General features: G+C 41.5%; 1 protein-coding gene across 1 annotated transcript in view; it reads left to right on the top strand.

The window, feature by feature from the left end:
- The first annotated feature begins 18612 nt into the window (after window positions 1–18612).
- The window catches only part of cpa6 (carboxypeptidase A6), an 82268-nt gene continuing 79863 nt past the window's right edge, over window positions 18613–21017 (top strand). The window contains exon 1 of the mRNA XM_063042008.1: window positions 18613–18761. Coding sequence (XP_062898078.1) covers window positions 18652–18761 — 110 coding nt within the window. The 5' untranslated portion in view covers window positions 18613–18651. The remainder of the gene's footprint in view (window positions 18762–21017) is intronic.

Genomic DNA, 21017 nt, shown 5'->3' with positions numbered 1-21017 from the left:
ATCCACAGTTTCCAGCATTTTCTATGCCTATTTCAGATTCTTGTTCACTAATGTTTTCTGCCTGTACTGATGTTTCCCGTACATTAATGAAGCCAAATAAAAATTCAAAAATCATTTTACTGCATTTTATCAGGTACAGCATCTGACTAACAAACAAACACAGGAGATTCTGCAGATCCTGGAAATCCTTATTTGCATTACAGGTTGAAGTAAGCAGATATTGGATTTGGAACACGTCAGGAAATAACCTCTGTTATATGAAAATGGATCTGAGTTCCTAGTCACTTGTAATTATAATTCTTATTTACTTTCCTAATTTAACCTCTTTGTTGCAAATATGTCAGATCAGGAAAAGTGCTGCCCTGCGATAAGGTATTCATATGAATTGTCATACTGTTGGCTGCTGCTTCCATGCCATATCGCCTTAGATTGTTACTTTTTCCCCTATTCCCAGGATAAGCAGAATATTACAGAATACACAGATTTGCATGTAATTATGAATTGTTTTCATTTTAAAGTATGCAGCTACCATTGTGAGGATGCTGTCATTGCTATTTTTTGTTACTTACCATAAGTATCCAAACAGTTTGTGCCATTGTTTCTAGATTATATATTTATTCTTTCCTGTGCAGTAAGTTCAGCAGGGCTTTTGCATTACAATATTAGATTAGGGCCAATAGATATGTCTTTGTTTCTCCCCCCCCCCCACCCAACTCACAAAATAAGTGAAGTGGAATATTATGTCTTAAGTGTTATTATTCTGGTTCCATCTCAGTCCTTGTCATCAACTTCATTGTATGTTATTTCAATAAAACTATGGTGCTGATTTTCATTTTGGCACCCTTAGCCTAAGATAGGGGATATTGTTGTGAAATTATGATTGGGGCAGCATGATAGTGCAGTGCCTTGCAGCTCCAAGAAACTCAGCTTGAACCTGACATGAGCCGCTGTCTGGGTGAAGCTTCCCCATTCACTCCATGATCACGCGTGTTTCTGCCACATGTTAAGATTCCATCCCACGTCTCCAAGATGAGCTGGCAGGTTGACTGTGTGCTATTATTATATTTCGCCAAAATAAATCAAAGGGGAGTTGTTGGAGACGTAACTCAGAATCAGGTTTAATATCTGTGGAATATGTCATGAAATTTGTTGTTTTGTAGCAGCAATATAGTGCAGCAACATAAAAGAAATATAAATTACAAGCACCACACACAAAATGCTGCTGGAATGCAGCAGGCCGGGCAACATCCATAGGAAGAGGTACAGTCGACGTTTCAGGCTGAAACCCTTCATCAGGATTAACTGAAAGAAGAGATAGTAAGAGATTTGAAAGTGGGAGGGGGAGGGGAAATCCAAAATGATAGGAGAAGACAGGAGGGGGAGGGATAAAGCTAAGAGCTGGGAAGTTGTTTGGCAAAAGGGATACAGAGTTGGAGAAGGGGGAGGATCATGGGATGGGAGGCCTAGAGAGAAAGAAAGGGGGAGGGGAGCCCAGAGGCAGATGGAGAGCAGGCAAGGAGTGATTGTGAGAGGGACAGAGAGAGAAGAAAAAAAAGAAAAAAGAGGGGGAATAAAAATAAATAAGGGATGAGGTAAGAAGGGGAGGAGAGGCATTAATAGAATTTAAAGAAATCAATGTTCATGCCATCAGGTTGGAGGCTACACAGACAGAGCATAAGTTGTTGTTCCTCCAACCTGAGTGTGGCTTCATCTTGACAGCAGAGGAGGCCGTGGATAGACATATCAGAATGGGAATGGGATGTGGAATTAAAATGTGTGGCCACTGGGAGATCCTGCTTTCTCTGGCGGACAGAGCGTAGGTGTTCAGCGAAATGGTCTCCGAGTCTGCGTCGTGTCTCACCGATATATAGAAGGCCGTGCCGGGAGCACCGGACGCATAGTCAGTTCATTGTCCATTCAGAAAACTGATGGTGTGATGGCAGAGGGGGAGAAACTGTTCCTAAAGCACTGAGTGTGTGTCTTTTAATCAGGTTTAATATCATCGTCATTTGTCGTGACATTTGTTAACTTAGTGGCAGCAGTACAATGCTATACATGATAATATAGAAAGAAAATAAATAAGTCAATTACAGTAAGTATATATAGTATATTAAATAGTTAAATTAAAAATAGTGCAAAAACAGAAATAATAAAAGTGAGGTGTGTCAGATGGCAGAGGGGAAGAAGCTGTTCCTTAATCGCTGAGTGTGTGCCTTCAGGCTTCTGTACCTCCTTCCCGATGGTAACAGTGAGAAGAGGGCATGCCCTGGGTGATGGAGGTTCTTAATGATGAATGCCACATTTTTTAAGGCATCACCTTTTGAAGATAATGCTCATGATGGAGCTGGCTGAGACTGCAATCCTCTGCAGCTTTCTCCAAAATCCTGTACAGTAGCACATCCATACCAGATGGTGATGTAACTACTTAGAATGCTCTGCATGGTACATCTGCAGCAATTTACAAGCGTCTTTTGGTGACACAGCAGATTTCCTCGAACTCCTAATGACATATAGCAGCTGGCATGCCTTCTTTGTAATTGCATCAATATGTTGGGCACAGGATAAATCCTCAGAAATGCAAACATCCAGGAACTTGAAACTGCTCAACCTTTCCACTGCTGATTCCTTGATGAGGATTGGATGTGTGTTCCCTCAACTTCTCCTTCATGAAATCCAAAATCAATTCCTTGGTCTTACTGACATTGAGTGCAAGGCTCCTGAAGTGACACTATTCAACTGGCTGATCTACCTCACTCCTTCACGCTCCCTTGTCACCATCTGAGATTCTGCCAACAACAATTGTGCCATCAGCATTTGAGCTGTGCCCAGCGACACAGTTGTGGGTTTAGAGAGAGTAGAGCAAAGAGGTAAACATGCATCCTTGAGATGTACCGATGTTGATTGTCAGCAAGGGGGTGATGTTATTTCTGAACGGCATTGACTGTGGTCTCCCAATGAGGAAGTCAAGGATCCAGTTGCAGAGGGAGATACAGAGGCCCAGGTTTTGGAGCTTGTTGCTGGGCACGTGGCCAAGTGTTTAAGGCGTTCGTCTAGTGATCTCAAGGTCGCTGGTTCGAGCCTCAGCTGTGGCGGTGTGTTTGTGTTCTTGAGCAAGGCACTTAATCACACATTGTTCTAGTCTGTGCGAGGAGTGGCGCCCCACACAGACTTCCAATCTGCGCCTTGTAAGGCATGAAAATGCCCGACACAGGCCTCTCATGGTCTGAGTCAACGTTCCTTCCTTCCTTCCTGATTAGAACTGACGGTATGATTGTGTTGAATGCGGAGCTGCAATCAATAAAGAGCAGTCGGACACAAGTATTACTATTGTCTAGGTGACCCAAGGCAGAGGGGAGAGCCAGTGACATTGTATCCATTGTAGACCTACTGCAGTGATAGGCAAATTGAAGAGGGTCCATGTCCTTGCTTAGGCAGGAGTTGGTCCTGGTCATGACCAACCTCTCAAAGCAGTAAGATGTGAGTGCAACTGAGTGACAGTTGTGACAGCTCACCCTGCTCTTCTTGGGCAGTGGAGCTTGGATTTTCCATTCTCTCTTGAGGAACCATTATCCACCTTTTAAAAGATATTCTCTGCAGCAAACAATATTGAGAGTCTATCACTAAAATTGAACTATTCTGGTCAGCTGATCAGATACAGTCTGAGGGGCAACAGACATTTTTTTAAAAATATCCAATTTTTATTAATTTGTTAAGTATATTAATGAAATATTTTACCATATACAATGGATTCCAGTTAATTGGAGCACAACAGGACCAGTATATTTTGGCTCAATTAAATGGTTCCCCAATTAGTTGAAGTTTCGTGGAAATAGTTGAAAAGGTATAATAAAGACAAACTGATGAACAAATTATGTATTTAAATGAAATACAGAACAACTTAGAACACTACCAATAGTACTACAGTACTATAAAACATTGTATTAGTTCCTAATAATTATCAACAGAGGAATCAATCTAGTGTACACAATTAACCAACCAGTGCAGACACCTGTGCAGATAATGGACTGTCTTCATATAATGCCATTGATAATTGCATACCACAAATCTTCATTTTCACTTGCAACGTTCAAGTTTATTGTCAATCACTTCAAAGTCTTCATAGTTCTTAACATGTTGAAGTAGTGCAATCATTTCACTTTCACTCCTGGCTATTTCTTTCATCCCTGAATGCTTGAAACCTCAGTGAGCAAAAATGTCTGGAATTATCTTACTGCTTGTTTCTCACCAATACGCGCAAATGACACTATTTTAAAATTGTTTGCTTTAAGCATGGTGCAGAGTCTAATGGGCACACAAGTGTGTACGACTAACACTAGTTAGAACCTGCTTGGCAAGTCCCCTACCCCTATTAAGCAGCATAGCATCCCAAATAAATGAAGGGAATCCTGACAATTTTCTCAATTAGCTTTTGTTCTTTAAATGTTGTCCCAAATAAGCAGCTGTCTCAATTAACTGATGGTCCAATTAAACAGAATCCACTGTATATGGATTAAAAATGAAATCTGAATTATCATGAACAAACTAAAATCCATTAAATTTTATAATTATTCTCAGGAGTTAGAACCCACAAAATTAGAATTACTTTTACAAAAACAACACGATTGATTAGTTAATTATTATTTAATATATTTAGAAGAACACACATTCACCTCATTCCACAAAACATCTTCAAAGGTCCAATTTAATGTCAGAGAAATGTATACAATATACATCCTGAAATGCTTCTTCTTCGCAAACATCCACAAAAACAGAGAAGTGCCCCAAAGAATGAACGACAGATAAACGTAAGAACCCCAAAGTCCCCCCCAGCACCCCTCCCTCCCTCGCGTAAGCAGCAGTGAGCAACAATCCCCCCTCCCTCCAGAGACAAAAAAAAAGCATCAGTACCACCACCAAGCACTCAGCATGAGCAAAGCAATAGCAAAGACACAGATTTGCAGTTACCCCAAAGACTTCGCGTTTCATCCAACATACGACATTCTTTCTCTCCTTAAAAAGGTGTCTCCATTTTTTCACCAGCGAGAGGGGAGACATAACAAACAACTCGCTGGTTTACGATGTTAAAAGTCCGTTATGACGCTTTTTCCGAGCTCTGTGCCCGAAGAGCACAAAGATCTTGGGTCTTCGGGCCCACAGCAGATATTTTGACTCCCCCGGAGTATTCTTTCAGCAGACAGTATATAAAATCTTGAATACACGTCAATTTACTCAGTAAATTTACAACAGTGTTCCCTGTAAAGATGGTACATCACTGTAGTTTTCTGAATGTTGTTGTACTTCAGATAGCTTTTGTCAGCTACTCCTTCAAAACAGTGACTGATGACAGGTTCATTGTTATTTCATGCAAACCCTACATCTGTATCTTGGCAGATTTGAGCTAAGTAAGGTATCTGTATTATGTGCTGCTTGTTTGATACAAGTATAGAATTCACAATATATTCTTGGTACCTCTGCTTCTAAAACAAAACTACTGGCTGCCCCCAGGTTACAAATGTTCCATTTTTACAAACATCCATAATTTTATTTGTAAGCCAGAAAATATACACAAGTCATTTGGTATGGTAACCATGCTTCCACAGTATTGTAATAAATTACTTCAGGAGCACAAAAGAGCAAAAGTGGAGATAGAGGGGAAGCTAAGTTATGTATGTATGTCAAACTTCTCTCCAGTACTAACTAAACAGGATGCAAAGCATATTGTAAAAACATTCGGACTGAAATGCTGTGAGGGTCAGTCAGATACTGAAGCTCGATAGGTTAGAAATAATGGATAGGTGACAAACTGCACTATAATGCTTTCATTAAGGGGAATTGATGATGTCATAGACTACATGTATAAGTTAAAGTGCTTTCTAACAGGCATCTGGATACACAATTGGTTTACTGGAAAATCACTCCAATATCTGCTTTTTGTAATCTGTAGGGTGTAGCATGTATGTAGCTTTGTTTTCAATCTGCTGATAGAAAATACAATTGAGTCTGATAGGAAGCCAGTTCATACACAATGGCCACAATTGCAATGTGATTAGAAAACTATTAGGAGTAGGGAAACCATATTTTGATAACATAAACATCTGTAGGAGGAACTGAAAAAATAAAATTTTCTCATTCATCAGGAGAATCATACATGTTATAAATGAATCATGAATACAGTGTGAATGTGCAAAGAAAAATACCTGGGAATCAATTGGAAAGATTTTAATTCCAGGTTTGATTTCTTTATCCATTTGCTGGAGGTAGAGGGATGATCTCCCTATAATCTCCCTAATCTCCCTATGACCTCCCTATATTAGGTGGGAGGAGAAGATGGCGGCACAACACAGCGCGCGCAGCTGTCCGGTGAAATATCGTATTTGTAAGTAGGATGCCGTGCACAATTCTGATTTGATGGAGACAGATGTGAGAAGGCACAGAGGAACATCAGGAGAAATTTCTGAAATGCCCGGTTCGCTGCCGCTGCTACTGCGCGATTGAGAATCTCCAGAGGGAAGGCCCCAAAATCCCCGGCTTTGCCTGCTGCTGGCGACCAAGGCTGAGGTCGAAGCGTTCGGCAGACATGGTGCTCGGTATCGGAGGGCTGGTTGGAGGCTCGAAGTTTTCGGACAACTCAGAGTCGGACTGTGGTCGGACACGGCAGGGAGAGTTTTCTTCCTTCTCCCGTGTGCGTGAGGTGTGGGACTTTCAAGAGACTTTGAACTTTTTTACTGTGCCATGGCCTGTTCTTCATCAAATTATGGTATTGTTGCACTGTTGTAACTATATGCTATAATTATGTGGTTTTTGTTAGTTTTTCAGTCTTGGTCTGTCCTGTGATTCTGTGATATCACACCGGAGGAATATTGTATCATTTCTTAATGCAATGACAATCATTTCTAAATGAAAATAAAAGAGGACTGTGTGTCCTCATAATCTAATCTTTTCATATTTTAGGACATAAATGAGCAGCTTTCCTTCTGTATAAAGAAAAATCTCTCTCAAAACAAATTTTAAACATGAACACAAGAAATTCTGCAGATGCTGGAACTCCAAAATAACACACGCAAAGTGCTGCAGGAACTCAGCAGATCAGGCAGAATCAATGGAGAGAAAGAAACAGTTAACATTTCAGGCCTGATGAAGTGTCTTGGCCCAAAACATTGACTTTGTTCCTTTCCATAAATGGTGCCTGAACTGCTGAGTTTAAAACAAGAATATGCTTAACATTTTCTGTTGAATATGGAAAGAAAAAAAGGACCTTAACGGAACAAAGATGCCTCAAATTGCAAACCTGACCCACAGTTTTGTTGGAACCAGCATGGGTGTGTAATGGTGTCTTCCTCATATCCTAACTAATCAAATCACAGGCATTAATAGAGATATGTATGGGTATCTGCTGGTTGGGTCAACTAGGGGTGGTGCATCCTCGTTAAAGCTGATACAAGCCAGGGCACCAGCAGTGTCTCAGGAGTTGCCAGTTAGTGTACAACTCAATGTAGAACTGTCTTAGGGACTCCAGCACCAGATTTTTCCTTGGAGTTTGCTCCCGAAACCTTCCCCATGAGTGAGTCAAGTCAAGTCAAATTTATTTATAAAGCACATTTAAGGTCAACCCATGTTGACCAAAGTGCAATCCATAACAGGTAGCTAAAATCACAAATACAAAAAACACAGATATAAACAACAAGGCACACACTTATAGGCACAAAATAAACAACACATAAGCCTAGGCACAAGCCAAAAAATCAGCCACATCAGGAAGATTGAAACGTTAGTGAATAAAGTTAAGTTTTGAGCCTGGACTTAAAGGAGTCAATGGAGGAGACAGATCTGATAGGGTGGGGAATACTGTTCCACAGTCTAGGGGCTGCTACATCAGCAAAGACGCAGTCACCCCTGAACTTAAATTTAGATCGCGGGACAGCCAGGAGCCCCAGGTCAGCCCACCTGAGGGACCTGAAAGTAGAATAAGGGGTTAGTAAAAGGCATCCGTTAGTCTTGCGAGACCATGGATCTGCGCCCGGAAAGACTTCACTCTCCAGGGCGCAGGCCTGGGCAAGGTTGTACGGAAGACCAGCAGTTGCCAATGCTGCAAGTCTCCCCTCTCCACAACACCAATGTTGTCCAAGGGAAGGGCATTAGGACCCATGCAGCTTGGCACCAGTGTCGTCGCAGAGCAATGTGTGATTAAGTGCCTTGCTCAAGGACACAACACGTTCCCTCGGGTGGGGCTCAAACTCACGACCTTCAGGTCGCTAGTTCAATGCCTTAACCACTTGACCACGTGCCCACAACAAGGGGTTAGAAGGTCTGTGATATAGGAGGGGGCCAGCCCATTTAGGGCTTAATAAACAAACAGGAAAACATTAAAATCAATTCTAAACTATACTGGTAGCCAGTGGAGAGAGACCAGGATAGAAGTAATATGATCCCTCTTCCACAAGGCAATGGAGGTTTGAGTTCAAAAAGTTCTCCTTCTCCTAGATGAGCTGCCAACCACAGCTGAGGAGCTCCAGCTGCCTGGTGCAACCAGCTTTAAGGTACCAGTAACTCACCTGTGCCCCTTCTCTTGCCAGTAAAGACAGTTCTACTAGGCTTGGTAGCTAAACCACATGTGAAGTCGAGGAGCTCAGGAGCTGAACTTGGTTGTCAGAGGCTATCTGAGGCACACACTTATCCCCACTATCACCCACCCTTCCCCACGCCTCCCCCTGGCTATGACAGCCTTAAGAAGAAACTACGCAAATTATCACAATTATTCTTGCTTCCATCCCAGTTACGGACTCAAAAGAAGTTGACATTAAGTGTTCAACCAATTTAATTGTCTACCACTTACGCTCACTGTTCCTTTAATTGGCTGAGCTTACTTTAACGCATAAGTACCATTCCTATAGTCCTGCCATCATCCATACCACTGAAAGCTCTGCTCACAGCACACCAAGCACCTGTAGCATATCGATTTTGGACACATAAATGTGCTTCAACTCCGCCATGGACGGTCCTAATGCCGGCTGCAAATGGAAGAGGGTTAGGCATGAGGCAAGCAACCCCACCCTATTAAAACCCAGAAGTACAGAAATGCCAACAAAGGCTCCGAAGACCCCATCCCTGGGAGTGGAAGGATGCACCAAGAAGATAGGCTACACTGGGGATGACTTGAAAGACTGGCCCAAGACAATGGACTCTGTGCAGCAGCCTATACTCAAGTAGGGGTGATGGGCTTAAGAAGAAAAAGAAGAAATATGCTTTGCAAGGTAAAATGCTGCCCTTCTTTCTTCTGAATAAAATTGATTGGAGTAACTGAGAGGAGAAGAACTATCTATCACCAGTTCTTATTCCAGAGAACAGGATACCTTGGACATTCTGGTAAACAAGGATATTGTTGAAAGTGTCACTGTGGTCTTATCACATTATTATCCAAAGGCTACAAAAATATGCACTCTATCACTTGGGCCACATTACCTTACCTCCATTAGTTTGTAGTAAATTCCTCACACAAGCATCTTCCTCACCCTCAAGTGAGTGCTATTGGGTCGCGTAGTCTTCAGAGCTTGCAATTGATATTTGTCCTCTCCCATTTAGGAATTGCTCAATCCTTATAGGCAATAACATTTTGCAGCATGATAGTACCACCTCGACCTGGGAAATTCAGCATGGCTTGTTTTGGAGAGCTCCCTCAAATGGCAGGGTTAATGCTACTTCAGAACATCGGTCAGAATCAGGTTTATTATCACTGGCATGTGACGTGACATTTGTTAACTTAGCAGCAGCAGTTCAATGCAATACATAATATAGAAGAGAAAAAAAAAATAATAAATTTAAAAAATTACAGTATTGAATAGATTTTAAAAACGTGTAAAAACAGAAATACTGTATATTTTTTTAAAGAGTGAGGTAGTGTCCAAGGGTTCAAGGTCCATTTAGGAATCGGATGGCGGAGGGGAAGGAGCTGTTCCTGAATCACTGAGTGTGTGCCTTCAGGCTTCTGTATCTTCTACCTGATGGTAACAGTGAGAAAAGGGACTCACTATGGACTCACTCTCAAGGACTCTTCATTTGATGCTGTTTGAATTTATTTCTTATTTCTAATTATTATTTTTTTCTTTTTTCCTTTCTTTTTGTATTTGTGCAGTTTGCTGTCATTTGCACATTGGCTGTTCATCCTGTCAGTTGCAGTCTTTCATTCTATTGTGTTTTTTGTACTTACTGTGAATATCTGCAAGAAAATGAATCTCACAGTTGTATATGATGAATTATATGTACTTTGATCATAAGTAATTTGAACTTTGATAAGAAAGTGGGCAATGCCATCAGTTAACTTGGCAATGATAGGAATTTGTACATATAGACAATGTAAGCTCCTAATCACAATATGGATACTGCTTCAAATCTAGAGTCTAGCTGTTGTACTGTTTTATGAGACATTGAAAATGATGCATAAAGGCATTTAACCACGTCTGGAAGCTGCACCTTACTGTCAGTCATCTACTTGTACTGCTGCTGCTGAAAAACCAGTGGTGTATGTTTCCATCACAGAACTTTGCAAAGTGCACACAAACAGCTGCATAATTCCAATGGAATAATCACGAAACCTTGAGAGACTGAAAGCATTTCCTATTCATAGGAAATTTGTCAGCCGAGAGAAGCTGCTATAATAGTAACACAAAGAGAATTAATAAACCCTTGGAGAACTGAAGTGCTTTATTCTGGAAAAGTTCATTGTCGATCATATTTTCTCTGGGTAAGATAATAATAGTGTTGGTGCACATGAATTTGATGTAAGAGTAGACATTAGTACTGGTCACTGTTGCAGCCTGGAATCAGGCAGATACAGAGTGGTTCTGAGAATTCTTCCAAGACAGTCACATTCAATCAAAACTGATATACTATATCTTTGCAAGCTTGACAACAGACCAGAACAGCTTGTTCAAAGCAGTGTCTGTCATGACAGAATGGCAGATTAAAGTGTTTTTATTTATTAAAGTGTGCCCTTTTCAGTCCTTACCCTCAGTTAAGATGTCACTAGGCACCATGCAAGTGTAAAGATGCATGCAGGTATTTGTTGGTACCTGCAACCTTGCCATTTCTTTATAGCATTTGGCTACTTTTTGTTTTAAATGAGGCCAAGTTGCTCGCTCAACGCTCAACCCAGCACAGATGGAAAGCATGCAAGAAGCCGGCCAGATTCGAACTCGGGAGTACACGCCTCGCAGTCTGGTGTGGATGCCACTACACCACCAACTGGCCACATGCAGGTATTACACCAACTTCATTTCTACATTGGGGTTAAAACTGGCCCCAACCTTTAATCAAAATTCAAGCTGCTGGAAACAGTCAGCACACCAGGCAGCATCTGTGAAAAGATTAACAGATTCAATATTTCAGGTTGAAAATGAAATAGCATTTCAGTTCATCTGCTTCCTCTGGTTTTATTCTTGTAGAGGTAAAAGGTTCTAACAAATACAAATCAAAACTGAACAGTATGTTGGAATTTGGATTTAATTAAGAATGTATTTAATTAAGAAAAGAATCTCTCATTGCAGAGCAATGTGAAATAAATGTTCTTTCTTGTAATTTTGTTAGGAACACCGGTACACCTGCTCATTAATGCAAATATTTAATCAGTCAATCAAGTGGCAGCAACTCACTGCATAAAAGCATGCAGACCTGGTCAAAAGGCTCAGTTGTTGTTCAGACAAACAGAAGAATGGGGGAAGAAATGTGATCTAAGTGACTTTGACTGTGGAACGATTGTTGGTGCCAGATAGGGTGGTGTGAGTCTCTCAGAAATTACTGCTCTCTTGCGATTTTCACACACAACAGTCTCTAGTGTTTACAGAGAATGGTGTGAAAAACAAAAAGCATCCAATGAGCAGCTGTTCCATGACTGAAATCGCCCTGTTAATCGGAGAGGTCAGAGGAGAACAATCAGACTGGTTCAGGCTGACAGGAAGGCGACAGTAACTCAGAAAACCACACTTTAATACAATGATGTGCAGAAGAGCATCCCCGATTTCACAACGCATTAAATTCTTGAAGTGAATGAGTTACAGCAGCAGAAATCCACAAACATACATTCAGTGACGACTTTATTGGTTATAGGGTATACCTAATAATATGGCCAGAATCAGAATCAGGCTTAAATATCACTGGCATGTGTCATGAAATTTGATGTTCTGTGGCAGCAGTACAGTATAATACGAATAAAAACTATAGATTACAATAAGTATATATTTAAGAAATAAATATTTAGTGCAAAAAGAGAGGTAAAAAACAGCAGTTGTGTCCGTAGGTTCATTATCCATTCAGAAATCTGACAACGGAGGAGAAAAGGTTGTTCCTAAAACATTTGAGTGTGTATCTTCAGGCTCCTGTATCACCTCCTTGAAGAAGATGGCACCAGCGAACAACATGGCCAAAGGTAATATCCTTCAGACAGTTCTCTATGTCTTTTACTCCTTTCAAATATGATTCTGATACTATTAGATTTTGTGATTTATATTTTTATGGCGTGTTTTCAGGCTGATTGAGTGGTCTGGCGATTTGCTGTCTCTCTGAGGAAGCTTGGTGAGGTTTCGAACGAAGTGTGCGGGCCTAGAACCCGTGATCGACTCCATTTCTTGCTGATCTCACCAATTAGAGCATCGAGGAAGATTGAGAGTGGAAGGCGAGCGGGTGTTCAGCATCGTCTACCTCTGTTTGACCAGTCTCGCTCGCCATTGCCAGAGGAACGTGCAAGCTTTCAAGTGGTCCTTCTCTTCCTCTAACTCGATGCCAGAGAATGGTGCCAGAGTCTTGGTCCTTGGGCAAGGTTTAAATGATGGATTGGAGCCTGTAGTTCATATCATGATGTGTTTCTGACTACCCCGTTTTCAATTGCCATTTTGTATGATCTTGATCAGGGTTGACTGGCTCTGTGCCCTTCAGGCAACGAATGGCACAGCACAAAGTTGAATTGAACTAAACTGAACATTCCCAGATGGTTTCAATGAGTTTGTGATTTGATGTTTTATATCCTGTGTTTTTCCGCTCATTTTTTACCATTTGTGGGATTTGTTCTTTTCTTCTGCATGTTGGGGGATTGATATTTTCCTCGAACAGGTTTCATCTTCCTTCTTTGTTTCATGCCTGTCTTGTGGGAAGATGAATCTCAGGGTTATATACTGCATGCATGCAGTACTCAGATAATAAATACTTTGAATTCTTGAATCTTTGGTGATAGCAATGTTAAGAGGGCATATCCTGTGTGACGAGTGTCCTTAACGGTGGATACCACCTTTCTGAGGCATCGCCTTTTGAAGGTGTCCATGAAGCTAGTGCCCATGATGGAGCTGGCAGACCTTACAATATTTTGCAGCTCTTTTTGATCCTGTGCCCATCCATACCAGAAGGTGATGCAAACAGAGTGTTCTCCACAGTACATCTGTAGAAATTATTGAGTGTCTTTGGTGACACACCTATTTTTCTCAGACTCCTACTGAATTATTAGCTATTGTTGTGCCTTCGTTGTAATTGCATCAATCTGTTGGGCCCAGGATAGATCCTCAGAGATGTTGACACCCAGAAACCTGAAACTGCTCCCCCTTTCCACTTCTGATCCCTCGACGAGGACTGGTGTGTGTCCCCTCGACTGCCCCCTCCTGTAGTCCACAATCAGCAGACGGCACTTACTTAAAGTGGACTCCTAAATTAGCACAGATCGTGGGAACCTAGTGTGTTTCAAGAATGGATTGTCTCACGGCGTCACTTGGTCAAGCCACCGATGTTCAGTGGGAATTCCTAAGAATAAATCCTTCCTTCTGTCTCGACATGGGAGTCTGCCGTTCCTCCACACCTGGGTTCAGTCGTCTGTCAGCGCACACCTTGACAGAAGTTGAGTGACGTTATCCCCTTTGGTTCAAGAGCCTGATGGTTGAGGGGTAATAACTATTCCTGAACCTGGTGGTGTGGGTCCTCAGGTTCCTGCACCTTCTTTCTGATGGCAGCAGTGAGAAGAGAGCATGACTGAGGTGGTAGGGGTCACTGTTGAAGGGTGCTGCTTTCCTGCGACAATGCTCTATATAGATGTGCTCAATGGTGGAAAGGGCTTTATTCATTGTGGTCTGGGCCACATACACTACTTCTTGTAGGATTTTCCTTTCAAGGGCATTGGTATTTCTATACCAGGCTGTGATGCAACCAATCAATATACTCTCCACCAAACATCTATAGAAGTTTGTCAAAGTTTTAGATGTCATGCCAAATCTTCACAAACTCCTAAGGAAGTAGAGGCACTGCCGTACTTTTTCACAATTGCACTTATGTATGGGCCCAGGACAGATCCTCCAAAATGACAACACCTGGCCCTCCACCTCTGATCCTCTGAGGACTGGCTAATGGACCTCTGGTTTCCTCCTCCTGCAGCTCCTTGGACATTTAGTAAGTGGTTGTAATTGTAGCACTACTCAACCAGATTTTCAGTCTCCCTCCTACATGCTGATTCGTCACTACCTTTTATTCAGTCTACGACAGTGGTGTCAACAGCAAACTTGGATATGATATTGGAGCTGTGACTAGCCTCACAGAAGTGTAAAGCAAGTGGAGCAGGGGGCTAAGCACACAACCTTACGGTGCACCTGTGCTGATGGTGATTGTGCAGGAGATGTTGTTGCCAATCCAGCTGACTTCCAATTGCACAAGGTGGTATTGAGGCCGAGACCTTGAAGATTGTTGATCAGTTTTGAAGAGATGATGGTATTGAATGCCAAGCTTTGGTCGATAAACAGCATCCTGATGTATGCATCTTTGCTGTCCAGATGTTCCAGGGTTGAGTGAAGAGCTAATGAGATAGATTCTGCTATGGATCTGTTGCTCGTAGGCAAACTGGACTGGATCCAAGTCGCTTCTCAGGCAAGAGTTGACATGTTTCCTCATTAACCTCTCAAATCACTTCATCGATGTGGATATCAGTGTTACTAGATGATAGTCATTGAGGGAGGTTACCATGTCTTCTTGGACGCTGGTATACGTGAAGCCTACTTAAAGCAGGCGGGTATTTCAGACTGCCGAAGTGATAAAAATAAAGATCTCAGTGAACAGTCCAGCCGGTATCAGCACAGATGGTTGAGTACTATTAAGGTGAAAGCCCGGTTCAAAAACTCAAGGTGCTCGGAGTGAGAATTCCTTGCAGGGTTTTTAATGAGATAAGAATGCAGAAGATGGAACCCAAGTGATAATTGGAGCTCATTACATAAACCTCAGAGCCCACATGAAGAGAAGGGCTTCCATTATGTTTTTGGACATGGATGTACATACCTTTGCCAAGTCCTGATTTTGTTCTCAATAAGTATATTTTTTGACATATTCATTTATACCATCGAGTGGCTTGCTCAGCCATTTCAGGAGCCAATTGTACATCAACTGCATTAAATTTCATGCAGGATTAGAGTGAATATTGATTAAGTCTTCAATCATGTCCATAGCATTATTCAAAATTATCCCTTACATTCACCCTCCTTCCTAGAACCACTAAACAAACCTCCTTGTCCTTAACTTCCCCCTCTCCCATCTGCCTCAACATACCTTCACAACCATTACCATCACCTTAAACAATTGTTCCACCAAGAATTACACAATTTTCTCTCACTTACACATTACGAAGGGACTGTTACACGTGATACTGTGATTTGCAAAGCAATCATTTGAAGACATTCAGAGGCCTCCTAATGTTTCCAATGCTCCTTGGACCTTCATTCCTTTCTTTCGCCCTATCATAGTGTTCCTCTTTTATTGTTTCGTCTCCTCTCATCCTTCCACAATTCTACACTTAAATCCTTGTACTTCTCTAACTTTTCCTGAAAACTGGATACCCGTAAAGTTTACTTTGCTTCTCGAAGTCATATTTACAAAGTGTGTTTAACACAGCAAAATGTGGACAGTACACAGAGGCCAAGTCAAAGTTTGGCAGTGCTAAACATGGAATGAACAGCAAGCTTTAGTGTGTTTTAACAAACAAGACGTTTAAGCAACGAATACCGAAGTCTGGGGGTTGATAGATGAGGGCACGTACATCATTGTAGTTCAAGAAGGTCAGGATATTAAAACGGCCGGAAATGAACAAACATAGATATTCCCCTACTGATGCTGCTTGATCTATGAATTAGCTCCAGCATTTTCAATGTTTATTTTACTTATTGCTTCTGAAGATATTAGAATTTTCAGTATGAAGGCTCTTGTTTCTTCAGCCCACTCACAGTTTAGTGCCAGCTGCATGAAGTATAATCTGACCAAATTGGATGAGAAGTCACTGGCAGAGAAATTTCCAGAACACAGCTGCATTCAGAAAAGCCAGCTTGGTTCATAACATGAAAGACTTTAGCTTAAAACGACTGATGCAAAATACATTCCTGTGGATATCACTGTAAACAATGGTATACTCCAATTTCTGGAAAACCAAATGTGTTCCTGAAAGCCCCTCTAAATCTGCAAGGAGAAATACAATGTAGAATGAAACACAACTTTGTTGATTTACAGATTGCAAATACTTGATCCAAGTCATCAAAACACAAACCTCACCAGAACATATGAATTTTGCTAACCTGATAGCAAAATAACTAAACTTTGCACATTTACATTCCGAGGACACTCTGTCCTACGACACATTCTTATTTAAAATGTGCACAGGCACAAGCTGTTATTTTCCTTCCAGAGTTAATGTCACACCAGAGTGCCAAAGTGAAAAACTACCTTAAAATATTCTTCATCTTGGACATATTCCCTCTGTGTTATAAACAGAAGCCAGCTAATATACATAGGCTTTATATTGAGAAACTGGATTTCCCAGTTAAGGTGAGGCAAAATTCCAAGATTCCATAGCTATATTTAGAGATAACAGAAGTTTCCTCAGATACATAAAGTGTAAAAGAGAGGCAAGAGTGCCTATCAGACTGCTAGAAAATGATGCTGGAGAGGTAGTAATGGGGGGACAACTAAATGGCGGATGAACTGAATAGGTATTCACTGTGGAAGACACTAGCACCAGGTATCAGGGGCATGAAGTGTGTGAAGATGCCATTACTACAGAGAAGGGTCGTGGGAAACTAAAAGGTCTGAAGGTAGATAAATCACCTGAACCAAACGGCACACACTCCAGAGTTCTGAAAGAAATGGCTGAAGAGATTATGGAGGCATTAGTAATAATCTTTCAAGGATGCCTAGATTCTGGAATAGTTCTGGAAGACACTGGAAAATTGCAAATGTCACTCTACTCTTCAAGAACGGAGAGAGACAGAAGGAAGGAAACTGTAGGCCAGTTAGTCTGACCTGGGTGGTTGGGAAGATGTTGGGAGTTGATTATTAAGTCACAGGGTACTTGGAAGCACACGATACAATAGGCCGTGGTCAGCATGGTTTCTTCAAGGGAAAATATTGCCCAACAAATCTGTTGGAAGTCTTTGAAGAAATAACAAGCAAGATAGACAAAGGAGAATCGGTTGATGTTGTGTTCAGAAAGCCTTCGACAAGGTGCCACCTATGAGGCTGCTTTTCAAGCTACAAGCCCATGGTATTACAGGAAAGATTCCAGCATGGATAGAGCAGTGGCTGATTGCCAGAAGGCAAAAATTGGGAAGAAAGGGAGCCTTTTGTGGCTGGCTGCCAGTGACTAGTGGTGTTTCACAGGGATTGGAACCAATTCTTTTTACACTATATGTCAATGATTTGGATGATGGAATTGATGGCTTTGTTGCAAAGTTTGCAGACGATAGGAAGATAGGTGGAGGGGCAGGTAGTTTTGAGGAAATAAAGAGGCTAGAGAAGGACTTAGACAGATTAGGAGAATGGGCACAGAATCTCCTGTCTGTTCCTCAGACTATTGAGTCCCCTATCACTACCGCTCCCCTCTTCTCCCCCTCTCCTTCTGCTCCACAGACCCATGCTCAGTGCCACTCTCCCGTAGAAGCCATATAGTTTTCAACAAAAATAATGACATGTATTCGTAGAAGTCAATGATATACAGATCACACATTACATGATTAGCAACATCATCTTTATTGCCTTTGCAAATACTGAGGCAGAACTACCGGAACTCGCCTTATATAGCAGGCGCCCTGAGCAACTGGCGAACCAGAAATACAACTCTATTTACAGTTATTCAAAAACAGAAAAAAAGTTGCTCAAAATCCTTTCAGGTGAATGATTGTCATTCGAAAAAAGGTAACTAAGTCATTGTCTCCTTTTACAAACGATGAAGCCACGAAGTGGGCGGGTCCGCACCATCTAGCCTAGGGTCTCTTCACTTCTTTTTTAGTGCCAGAGACCCGGTCACTGCGACTCCCCCAAAAGGTCATTCCCCCAATGGTATCCAAAGTGGTATACTTCTGTAACCCTCAACTTACGGTCTCCGTGCTGGGGTCCTGGTTGCGAACAGCGACATCCCGGGGTCACGTGCCCGGCCTTGCCGGCGAGCGGGAGCTACCGGATTGCGAATACACCCGGACCTCCACACTCCCCTGCCAGATTGAATACACTTGCTTTGCCGAGGAAGTTTTTCTGACGCTTTGCTTTTTGCCAATGCAGATTTGTTTTATTGCCAAATATTAAGCATTCAAGGGGGAGAGATTTCTGGTGCAAATTAAATATTAGATACTTATTTTTAAAATACTTTTTACCATCTACATGGAGGGGAGTGTACGCATTATTGCAGCTGCTTTAATATTCGCTGCTGTGAATTTCCTGAATTGTCGAGGCGTCGTACAAGCCTTTCTTTATAATAATCAGTACGAAGGGTAAGTGTTACTGTCCAATTATGCAGCTAAAATTGTTCAGCTGTCTTCATTTTATTGAATTATCCATTGGTAGAAATTTTCTGATGTGCATTATGAAAGTATATGTGTCAGGTAGATGGAAATAAAAAATGGTTTTTGTAATTTAAACATTATGAAGTTATTGTTGCGGCAATATGATTCAGTATTTTGATACTGTCTTAAGTTAGTAGAAAGACGTCGTAGACGTTTTTTATACCTTCTTCGGGATTTTTGTTTTACTGGCTCAAAGTCATGTTGTTTTATAGAGTGGTTACTGGTTTTGGGGTTTTTTTCCTGTTAGCAATAAATACGTCATACGCCAAAATTCTGCACCGGCGGTACTTCTAGGAAAACTAGGATTTTTATCGCACAGCACATTTGTGGAATGTTTACCGTGATTAATGGAGAGAGGACACATCAGTGTATCCTTTACACTGTCACAAAATGAAAGTGGAATTATATGGCCAAACCTTTAAACTGGAAGATGTTTTACAGGTCACACAATGATGTGGAGCAGCAACGAGAATGCAATAATACAAGAAAATGTTAACTTTATTTTTTTAAAATGGAAATGTGATATAAAAATGGCTTGGACATAAGAATTACATGCCATATACAAGCCACTGTAAAGTATTGACTGAGATCAGAATAAGTAAGCAGTAATGACCAAATACAAATTAAGCTCAGTGAATAGTTAACCTTCAACAAAGTCTATTATAGACATATAACACAGCATTCACAAAGCCCAAATTATGAGTTGTTTATTCAAAGGTCTTCATTCACCCTTTTTTTAAAGCTCCATTGAAATCCAGTGAAAAAACAATTGCATGACTCACCCAGAAAGTCCTGAGGCATGGCATCCATGAAAGCCTGGCAGCATGGTTTCACAACTGGTTAGCTCACAGAAGGCAGACAGTAGTTGTAGATGGTGACGATTCTGCCTGGAGATTGATGACTGGTGGTGTTCCACAGGGATCTGTTCTGGGACTCCTGCTCATTCCGATTTTTATAACTGACTTGGATGGGGAAGTTGAAGAGTGGATGAGTAAGTTTGAAGATAATACGGAGGCTGGCAATGTAGAAAGTTAATATAGGACGCAGAGCTGGACTGAAAACTGCTAGAGTTATTTCAGAAACCTGTGAAATGATACTCTTTAAGGTCAAGAGCCGTGAGGTAATGTTACGGCTATATAAGACTTTGGTCAGACCCCATTTGAAGGACTTGTTCAGTTCTGGTCACCTCACTACAGGAAGGATGTGGATACTATAGAGAAATTGCAGGGGAGATTTACAAGGATGTTGCCTGGATTTGAGAGTGTGTCTTACGAGAATAGGTTGAGTGAACTTGGCCTTTTCTCCTTGGAATGACAGAGGATGAGAGGTGAACTGATAGAGGTGTACAAGATAATGAGAGGCATTGATCGTGTGGATAGCCAGATGCTTTTTTCCCAGGGCTGAAATAGCTAACACGAGAGGGCACAGTTTTAAGGTGCTTGGAAGCAGGTATAGAGGAGATGTCAAGGGTAAGTTTTTCACATAGAGAGTAGTGGGTGTGGGGAATGCACTGTCAGTGTTGATGGTAGAGGTGGATACAATAGGATCATTTAAGAGACTCTTAAATAGGTACATGGAGCTTAGAGAAATAGAGGGCTATGCGGTAGGCAGTTTCTAGAGTAGGGTATGTGGTTGGCACAACATTGTGGGCTGAAGGGCCTGTAATGTGCTGTAGATTTCTATGTTCTATGATACACTTTGGAAGTACATATGAACACAAAGGCAGAGTACAAGATTAATGGCAGGATTCATAACAGTGCAGAGGAACAGAGGGACCTTGGACTCCAAGTCTGTAGATCGAAGTGTTGCTGCGCAAGTTGGAAGGGTGGTCAAGAAGGCTGATGGTGTGTTCATCTTCATTAGTCGAGGGACGGCATTCGAGAGTCACGAGGTACTGTTGCTGCTCTATTAAATGCGGGTTAGATCACAGTTGGGACACTCTGTTCAGTTATGGCTGCATCTTTATATAAAGGATGCTGCCTGGATAAGAGAAGATGTTTTATGGGCAAAGATTGAGTGATCTGGGACTTTTCTAATTGGAGTGAAGGAGGATGAGAGGTAACTTGATAAAAATGTACAGTATAAGATGATAAGAGCCATAGAATGAGTGGACAGGCAATACCTTTTTCCCATGCTCCAATGGCTAATACAAAAGGGCGTTATTTTAAGGTGAATCTAAGAATT

This window comes from Mobula hypostoma, chromosome 1 (genome assembly GCF_963921235.1).
Source record: "Mobula hypostoma chromosome 1, sMobHyp1.1, whole genome shotgun sequence".
NCBI classification, from domain to species: Eukaryota; Metazoa; Chordata; class Chondrichthyes; order Myliobatiformes; family Myliobatidae; genus Mobula; species Mobula hypostoma.
This window is presented reverse-complemented; position numbering and strand designations above follow the sequence as displayed.